Below are 9,295 nucleotides of genomic sequence, written 5' to 3'. Positions count from 1 at the left end.
CTCGTAAATCATACCATTTTAAAATTATATCATTTTAAAATTATATTTTTTTGAACTCAATAACCTCTCTCAAACCAAAAAGTTTAAAGTAGGTCGAAACCTATTTACTAAACAGGTCAAAATCCAGTATATTTTAAAATTTAGTAAACATAACTTAAAATAACAAAATTTAGTGATCATGTTTGTAATTTACCCTATAATTAACTGTTTTAACTTACAAGTCTATCCAGTCCCGCTCAAGTCCTCTCCCTCCACCCAAAAGAATGGCGGCCACACAGTACCTCGGCCACCATCCGCTTCAACTGAACCTATCCAAGCCTAAAATCGTATGTAAGAAATCGAAAAACGACGCCGCATTCGTGGAGGAGAAATCGGGGTTCGTGGATTACGACGCTGGCCAGCACCATGTCTCCACTCAAATCCCTGGACTTAGAAAAGCCGACCTGCAGAGACGTTACCGTTTGCGAGTCGAAGGAGACAGGTTCCAGAATGACTGGAGTCTCTCAGAAGTCGTTGAAAAGATTATTGCGCTCAACCCGAAATACGACGACATTGACGGAATCCTCAACCACTGGGTTGGCCGTTTCGCCCGAAAGAACTTCCCTCCTCTTATCAAGGTGTTCATCTTTCTCGATTATGCAATTTTACTTCACATTTTGAATTTCCGATATGAGAACCATACTGGAAGAATGTTCTGTAGCGAATGCCTTATTGTTATCTGTTGGATTATATAATGTAGGAGATAACGCAAAGGGGCTTGTTGGAGCATAGCATTTTAGTATTCGATTGGATGAAAAATCAAAAGAATTACTGTGCTCGTAATGATATGTATAATATGTTAATCAGGCTGCATACCAGGCACAATCGCACTGATCAGGCTCGTGGTTTGTTCTTTGAGATGCAAGAATGGAGGTATGCTTATTATTTTCCGCTCCTAATTGTAGTTGCCTGCTTGATAGAATTACTGGTCTTTACGGTAGGTGCAACTTATTTCTGATCCTAGATGTTTTCATTAAACTGTTGGGAAAGATAAATAATTACTTGCTTGTTAAAGGACAGATAAGCAAATAGTTGTCTACATTGGAAGTTTTAGGCTGTGTCTTCTTTCATTTAATTCCTGCAAGAGTCTTTTGATACGCATACTATTTTATTTTACTCTCCGTGATTGCCAGGTGCAAACCAGATGCTGAAACTTACAATGCTCTTATCAATGCACATGGTAGAGTAGGTCAATGGCGTTGGGCACTGAATATAATGGAAGATATGCTGCGAGAAGCTGTGCGTAATTGATCTCTTTCTTTGTGGTCTTACTTGACAGATGCTTCCTTCTTTGCTTTGCATGTTAGCATGGCATGTAGAGAGAAATCTTTGGCATACCGTATAATACTTGGAGATTGCTTACTGTTGCCATCAGTATGATTGGAAATATTTTTTTTTAGGTATTCTTCATTGCATTTCTTTTATGTCATAGCATTTTGTTTGATAAGGGATTGAAATGGCATTTTGAATATAATTGTGAGTTGTCAATAATCTATAGCTTGTTAATTTGTTCTACTTCTGGACATTGGATGACTGGAATACATACTATAAATGTCTTGATGGTGTTCTTTTTCTGGATGTTGTCTTCTGCATTCCCCTTATCTTAGTTTTCCGTTTTATGGGTGATGTGAGTGTATTAATTACCTTTTGAACTTCTCATACATTCATTGTCATGTTGCGAATAAATGCATGTGACCTTAACAATCCTAGTCTTTGCAGATTCCCCCTAGTCGGTCAACATATAATAATTTGATCAATGCTTGTGGATCTAGTGGAAATTGGAGAGAAGCTCTGAAAATCTGCAAGAAAATGACAGAAAATGGAGTTGGTCCTGATCTGGTGACCCATAATATTCTTTTATCTGCATATAAGACTGGCCGCCAGTATTCAAAGGCTTTAGCTTATTTCGAACTAATGAAAGGAACTAATATACGTCCAGATACGACAACCTTTAACATTGTGATATATTGCTTAGTAAAGCTTGGACAGTATGAGAAAGCCATAGATATTTTTAATTCCATGCGGGACAAGAAAGCAGAATGCCGCCCAGATATTGTAACATTTACAACCATCATTCATTTGTACACTCTTAGTGGGCAGATTGAAAATTGCACGTCTCTGTTCAATGTTATGCTTGCAGAAGGCCTGAAGCCCAATATTGTTTCATATAATGCATTGATAGGAGCATATGCTTCTCATGGAATGAGCAAGGAAGCACAGTCAGTTTTTAATGCAATTAAAGAAAATGGATTTCACCCAGATGTTGTGTCATATACTTCTTTGCTCAATTCTTATGGGAGATCAAAACAACCTCAAAAGGCAAGGGACGTATTAAACGAATTGAAGAGAAATAAATTGAAGCCAAACGTAGTTACCTACAATGCACTGATTGATGCTTATGGATCTAATGGTTTGTTGGCTGAAGCAGTGAAAGTTTTGCGTGAGATGGAGCTAAATGGCATTCATCCAAATACTGTCTCTATATGTACACTTTTGGCAGCCTGTGGCCGCTGCAGTCAAAAGGTGAATATAGATGCTGTGCTTACTGCAGCTAAAATGCGAGGCATCAAATTGAACACAATTGCTTATAATTCAGCTATTGGGAGCTATATGAACGTGGGGGAATATGAAAAGGCTGAAGCTTTGTACAAATTCATGAGGAAAAAGAAAGTGACACCTGATTCTGTTACTTACACTATCCTGATTAGTGGTTGCTGCAAGATGTCAAAATATGTTGAAGCACTTGAGTTTTTTGCTGACATGATGGATCTGAAAATTACTTTGACCAAGGAAGTTTACTCATCTGTGATATGTGCCTACAGTAAGCAGGCAAGTGCTCAGCAAAATATGAAAGCTTTTCATGGTTATCTAGAATTGTATTAAAACTTACTATCTATTAAGCTGACTGAAACTGTATCGTCTCTCCTTGGATATATCTAGGGTCAAATCACAGAAGCTGAATCTGTTTTCAAGGGGATGAAGATGGCTGGTTGTTTTCCTGATGTAATTACATATACAACAATGCTACATGCTTACAATGCTGCTGGTGAGCTTGTGTCTTTACTGGGATGTTTTTGTGTGCGCATTTCTTCTTGTTTTTTATGTCAATTAAGGGAGAAAAAACTAAGTTGGTTAAGAAAGGTACAATAAATTGAACTACTAACTTCCAATTTGAATAAATTGTAATAGTTGTATTACTTGTGCATGAATATAATTTTATGCATCTGCCTATTACTAATTCTATATCCACAATAAAAAAAATGATATATAACCATCTCATTTATCATCTTCTGTGTCCTTAAATTAATCTCCCTTGCATGCTGTTTTTAGTCCTTGCTTCTGAAATTTTATTCCTTCTTTTTCCAGAATACTGGGAAAAAACTTGTGGTCTGCTCCTGGAGATGGAAGATTATCATATCCAACCAGATACAATTGCATTTTCAGCTTTGATGCGAGCATTCAACAAAAGCGGAAAGCCTTCACAGGTTCTTATTCTGGCGGACTTCATGAAAGAGAAAGAAATCCCCTTCAGTGATGCTATCTTCTTTGAAATGGTTTCAGCTTGTAGCCTGTAAGTTATGCTTTTTTTATTTATTATTCTAGTAGAATGACGAGGGCGAGCCTTGGCGCAACGGTAAACGTTGTTGTCGTGTGACCAAGAGGTCACGGGTTCGAGTCTTCGGAGCGGCCTCTTGCCAAATAAATTGGCAGGGGAAGGCTTGCCCCCAATACACCCTTGTGGTGGGACCCCTCCCCGGACCCTCGCTCAGCGGGGACGCGTAGTGCGACCGGGCCGCCCTTTTATTCTAGTAGAATGACATGATTTAGGGCTCCATTTTAGCCGTCATTTGATGGCATGCCACTTGATCAATTTAGATAGATATGAATTGCTGTGTGAGTTATGGATAGAATTGAATATGGTCTGAAATGATGTTCTGATTTTACTCGTTTGTAATCCTGCCAAAACTTCTTAGCTGTCTTCTTATGACCTCCCAGAGAAATTATTAATATCTATTGTTTGATGAAAATAATTCATGACGTTGTTGAGAACATAGGCATTTTGTATAGAAGTGCACAAGACTTGAAGGTGAAGACGGTTCACAGTTCATGCTTTATTTTCAAAATTATGCTCTTTCCCCCCGTTTGTTGTATTCTTTAGTATTTGATGTGGCTATGTGCTGAAATACAGCTGGTTATATTATTGAAGCTGATTTTTTTGAGCTCTCTGATTCACGGAAGCAATGAAATTCCTTTTCTGCTCAGTGAAATATTAAGCTATAGAAGCAACATATATCCTTTCGGGGATTTGTTTCTATCATGTATGACTACGATACTCTTGTGCTGTTCAGTAAATGGACACTGCTTTCGTGTTTTTTCGTGGAGTTGCATGTTCTTGTCACAGCTGAGCTCTGTCAGTTTCTCTGAGAGGTATCCTTAAAGTCCTTGGACCACCAATGGCGATAACCCTAGAGGCAATATGTCACACTAGGTGGTTCACGGAGTAAAAGATAATTATTTACACCACAAAAGTTATAAATAAAGATTTTCATTGAAGGTTTTCACCTTTTATCATATATGCATTGCAATAGATAGGACATTAAATCATTTATAATACATATTGGAAGAAAAATACAGTAGCATGGTGTATTATTTTGGACTGATCTTGCTAAGTGTTTGTAGACATCATATATTTATTGCACCTTTAATTAGTTATCGCCATGTTAGTCTTCCATATGGCTAATATTTAAACTTTGGTAGCAGTTTACAAGATTGGAAGACAATGGTTAACCTTGTGAAATTGATGGAGCCTTCATTCTCTGTTGTTTCAATTGGACTTCTGAATCAGCTCCTTCACTTTTTTGGAAGAAGTGGAAAGATAGAGTCTATGATGAAGGTACTCTGCTATTTTTCTGATACTTGTTATTGCCATTTTTCAGACTGGTAGACTATGTTTTGGTCATTCTTCCATTCTTTCAATTAATTCTTGGCATTGAAACACAAATGATTCTAAAATCCTCTGCTGGCTGGCTGGCTGGCTGCTTTAAATTTATCATGTACAGTAAGTTTAACCTTTATGCTTCTTTGTCTAATCCAGCATTATTCTGTTGTTCATGAATGTAGTTGTTTTACAAGATTACAACATCAGGTGCTGAAATCAACTTCAGTACTTACTCGATTTTGTTGATGAATCTGTTGGCTGTTGGGAACTGGAGAAAATATATTGAGGTAGGGTGTGTTACAGGATTTTTTTTTTTTAGCAATACAGTTTGATATATGGTTGTCTGTGTGTGTGTGTGTAAATAGCATTTTTTTTTCACATTGGTTTCATGTGTTACCTATCTTCTTCTGAAACCTTGGAAATTTACAATGCAGGTACTAGAATGGATGAAGGATGCCGGAATTCAACCTTCAAGTGGAATGTATGCTGATATACTTAACTATGCCCAAAAAAGTGCTGGAACTGAATTTGCTGCTAAAATACAAGAGAAAGTTGGTATGCAGATGTTTATCTTTCTTGAGGGAATCATATAAATTTTAATTACATGGTTTTAATTATAATTGAAAATATAAATTTAACTTCCCACCCCTCAAAAGCGTGGCTGATGCTGCCATATAACGTTTTTAACTAAATAGTCATAACAAAGTTGTATGCATTGTTCATTTCATAAATAGGTAGATGACTAGTTTTGTATGAATCAGAAGAACTTCTGTAGAAGTGTTATGTGACATTATTACTTGAAGCATGGTCTGATTCTGAGCAAATGCAGAAGTATGGGAACTGCAACTTCTGTGGTATTATAAAACATCAGTTGGATTAGAAGTTGCAGTACAGTATTTCTTGTAACACTGTGCATGGATAGATTTGTGAACATTCCCAAATTCCTAAGCTCTATCTAATAGGATAGTGTTTTATTTCCTGGTAAGATTGTAAGATATTGATCTGCAACTGGTTATATGTTTTCTTATATATCAATCATACCAGATTTATGCATTGCCAAAAGTATACTAGGAAATCAGTCATTAAAATTGTTTTTTTGTTCTATATGTTGGCTTGGAGGAAGATATTAGCTTTGGACAGTGCACAGGAATATTATCAAGCATAATGTGCATTGTGGTGGATCTTATTTCTATGATGTGAATTGATCCCCTCAAGAGGTCCTTTTTGCAATGTGGATTGCAATGTGCCTGGTATTTTACCAAATAGACTTCAGAGTTGGGACTGGAGGGGATTGAGTAGCAACAATATAAATGCTAATCCTATAGTAGTAATTGGATCCCTAGTCGTATTGTCATGTAATTGTCTATGCATTTATTTTCCCGTAGTAATTATTATGCAAGATTGATTTTGGAAATATATTGAACCTCTCTCTTAATGACCACCTGCAGAATCACTGGGGAGAAAATCTGAGAATCAAGTGGCTACTATCAAAGTGTGAATCTTGTATTTCTAGCTTTAAACTGATCCATATTGCAAGCAGCAAAGTGTTGTTCCCGCCTCGCATAACCAGACAATGGCAAATGACCTTCTCTGAGATATGACAAAGCTCGGAGATTGGGCATTATACTGAACGACAGTAAGTTTTCATGCAGAAAGTTGATACGGCTGGGAAGATATCAGGCATTATCTAGAATGCAGTGAACTTCATAGATGGTGCTGGTAATCTTATTTTCAACTTCTTCTTTTTCTTAAGATTAGTTTGTGATATGATTCTTGGCATATGAGAGATTGTTTGCTGTTGTAGTTGGACATGGGATTGTGGCCGGGCAAATACTACTTCCCGGACGTCATTGTCTGGACTGTTTTGCTGACGGTAATAATGAGGCAATGTAAGTTGGCAAAATAATTGGAGAGAATCAATCTAATCTACCATCACTAACCATGTGTTAGAATAATAAGGGGCTGAATGCTGCTGTACAAGCATGCACAAATATAGGGTTATTTTTGCAGAAATAGGCTGCAAGTCATAGGCTTAATTGTTAACTTCTCGGTGTCGGGTTATGAAGAATTATGATGCAGTAATGAGTGTAGATAAGATGAAGATGGGAAATGAGAGAATATGTTTATTACTTACTTGATATACACAATTCCTAATCTTTCAAATGGTCCAAAGGAGGCGCTGATTGCTTGTAATTAGTTCAACATTTGTTATGAAATCGTTAGGCTATTTATTTCGATTTGTATTTCACTTTATTTCATTAATTAGTTATTTTAACATCTGTTTTTCCCTTTTTGTCTATTAAATAAGACCATCTTCAAAAGGTTTTTAGTTCAATTTTAAAAATAACATAAAAACTCTTGGATATGAATAATCTCCATTGCCGCTGTTATGTTAAGGGATTGCATACAAAACAAAAAAGAATATATATATTTTTTTATTTATAAAACTATAACACAATATTTTTTATTTATAATACAACGGGCTAAATAATATGATACTAGCCACGGAAATTTTTTCCGTTTCCAAAGGTAAGGATTGAACTCTGGACCTTTGGTTAAGGAAGGAGGAGCCTTTACCACACTACCATAACCCCATACTTACGTGGATCATGTATTAAGCATAAGTTTTATTTTTTTATTTTTTTAATATACTTTTCTTATCTATGATATGATATATGCTTTTTGATAAAAGAAAATAGTAACGGAATTAGAATTCCAACTATAATTTATATAATAACCAAGCTTTCCTTTTTCTGTTGCTCACAAGGAATTATCAAAGGCTTAATACATACCCAGCCTCCTAAAGTTGTCCATTTTATTGATTTAACCCCTTCAATTTAAGGGACATCCTTTTAACCCCCTAAACTCCAAAAAAACGCTACTTTTAACCCCCTATCATCCGACGTGGCATTGACCTAGTCAACGTTTGTGTCTCAAACACAGGAGGCGCGTGGGAGGATTTTGTTCTTGCCTCCAACGGTAAAAAAAATGCATACAACCCCCTAAAGTTGTCCATTTTGTTCATTTAACCCCCTCACCTCACGGGACAACCCTTTAACCCCCTAAACTCCAAAAAAATCCTAGTTCCAACTCAAGTACGGGCATTGGAGATAAAGAAGATTTAATTGGTGTCTTTCTAATTTTTAATTGGTGCTTTTTTTGGTCTCAATCCACGTTGGAATTGTAAAAAATGTTTTAACTTTGTATGAATTATGACCACAGTGTATATAGATACAGTGGAAGGCAATACAAAGGAAGAGTTAAAATCTGATTTGATATGAAGTATAGAATACAGTGGAAGAGAAGTGATGACTAAATGATATTTATAGCAATTTTTCAATATTAAGGACTTTCAAAAGAAGAAAGTAGGAAAGAAAAGAGCAAATTATACACACAGACAACATTATATCTCGGCAGTCTAAAATATGGGGTTAAAAGTAGCATTTTTTTGGAGTTTAGGGGGTTAAAGGGGCGGCCCGTGAGGTGAGGGGGTTAAATGAACAAAATGGACAACTTTAGGGGGCTGGGTAATACAGGATACACACGGACAACATTATATCTCGGCATTCTAAAATAGGGGGTTAAAAGTAGCGTTTTTTTTGGAGTTTAGGGGGTTAAAAGGATGTCCCTTAAGTTGAAGGGGTTAAATGAATAAAATGGACAACTTTAGGGGGCGGGGTATGTATTAAGTCATTATCAAATAATGTTGTGTCATCTTTTGTTTGGATGCATCATGGTTACCAATGCATGCACCCGAGTTTCCTGTAGGCGTTCATTGGCATATTTTAAAGAACTTTAATTTGAGTATTACCGCTGCATTGATAAGCCTAAAATTGATGCAGCCACCTTATTTGTAAGGAGTGCAATTAAATCATTAATGCATGATTTTCAAAAAAAATTTGAAGTCAATACTTATTTTATTTTTTTTTTATTAAGGAAATGAAATCTATGAGTGAAATTGGAGTTTAGCCTTGAGAAAGAATTAATCCGTTCTGAATAGTGAAATGAAATAATTTGGTACGTACAGACAACCACAAACTTATGGATAATAAAGAATCATTTCATATACATAATCGAACATAGTCCATGCTGAAATGTCGGACCAGGTGAAGAGAAACGAAATGATGATTGAAAAACGACAACGTTTGATAATATTACACGGACACATTAGACAAACAGCAGAAAAGGGGCATTGGCCTCCACATGCCACCACTCTGACACGTACAAATCTTTCAAACACTATTAAATTACTTAACTACCCACGACCCCATCCTAGCCGTTATAGTTCCTTTTCACCTCTAACGACCCCATACGTCC

The 9,295-nt window shown here is 36.3% G+C and overlaps 1 protein-coding gene across 2 annotated transcripts; it reads left to right on the top strand.

Annotated features, from left to right (window-relative positions):
• The first annotated feature begins 215 nt into the window (after window positions 1-215).
• Window positions 216-7,255, top strand: LOC136208379 (pentatricopeptide repeat-containing protein At2g41720). Of its 2 annotated transcripts, XR_010677105.1 has the most exons (11): window positions 216-617; window positions 740-912; window positions 1,173-1,278; window positions 1,759-2,868; window positions 2,980-3,085; window positions 3,406-3,610; window positions 4,801-4,933; window positions 5,161-5,265; window positions 5,413-5,533; window positions 6,427-6,697; window positions 6,783-7,255. XR_010677105.1 is itself a non-coding variant. In XM_065999226.1 (10 exons), the coding sequence occupies exons 1-10, from the start codon at window positions 264-266 to the stop codon at window positions 6,474-6,476; spliced, it is 2,463 nt and encodes an 820-aa protein (XP_065855298.1). In that variant the 5' UTR covers window positions 216-263; the 3' UTR covers window positions 6,477-7,255. The 2 variants fall into 2 exon arrangements, 1 of the variants encoding a protein (XP_065855298.1); XM_065999226.1 differs by having other exon boundaries at window positions 6,427-7,255.
• The last annotated feature ends 2,040 nt before the right edge of the window (window positions 7,256-9,295 follow it).

Source organism: Euphorbia lathyris, chromosome 10, assembly GCF_963576675.1.
Source record: "Euphorbia lathyris chromosome 10, ddEupLath1.1, whole genome shotgun sequence".
NCBI lineage: Eukaryota > Viridiplantae > Streptophyta > Magnoliopsida > Malpighiales > Euphorbiaceae > Euphorbia > Euphorbia lathyris.
This window is presented reverse-complemented; position numbering and strand designations above follow the sequence as displayed.

Excerpts from the sequence above, each read along its gene's own strand:
- LOC136208379 (XM_065999226.1), top strand. The coding sequence starts at position 264 with ATGGCGGCCACACAGTACCTCGGCCACCATCCGCTTCAACTGAACCTA. Across the intron at positions 1,279-1,758 it reads AAGATATGCTGCGAGAAGCT|ATTCCCCCTAGTCGGTCAAC; the intron begins GTGCGTAATTGA and ends TAGTCTTTGCAG. Across the intron at positions 5,534-6,426 it reads TAAAATACAAGAGAAAGTTG|AATCACTGGGGAGAAAATCT; the intron begins GTATGCAGATGT and ends GACCACCTGCAG.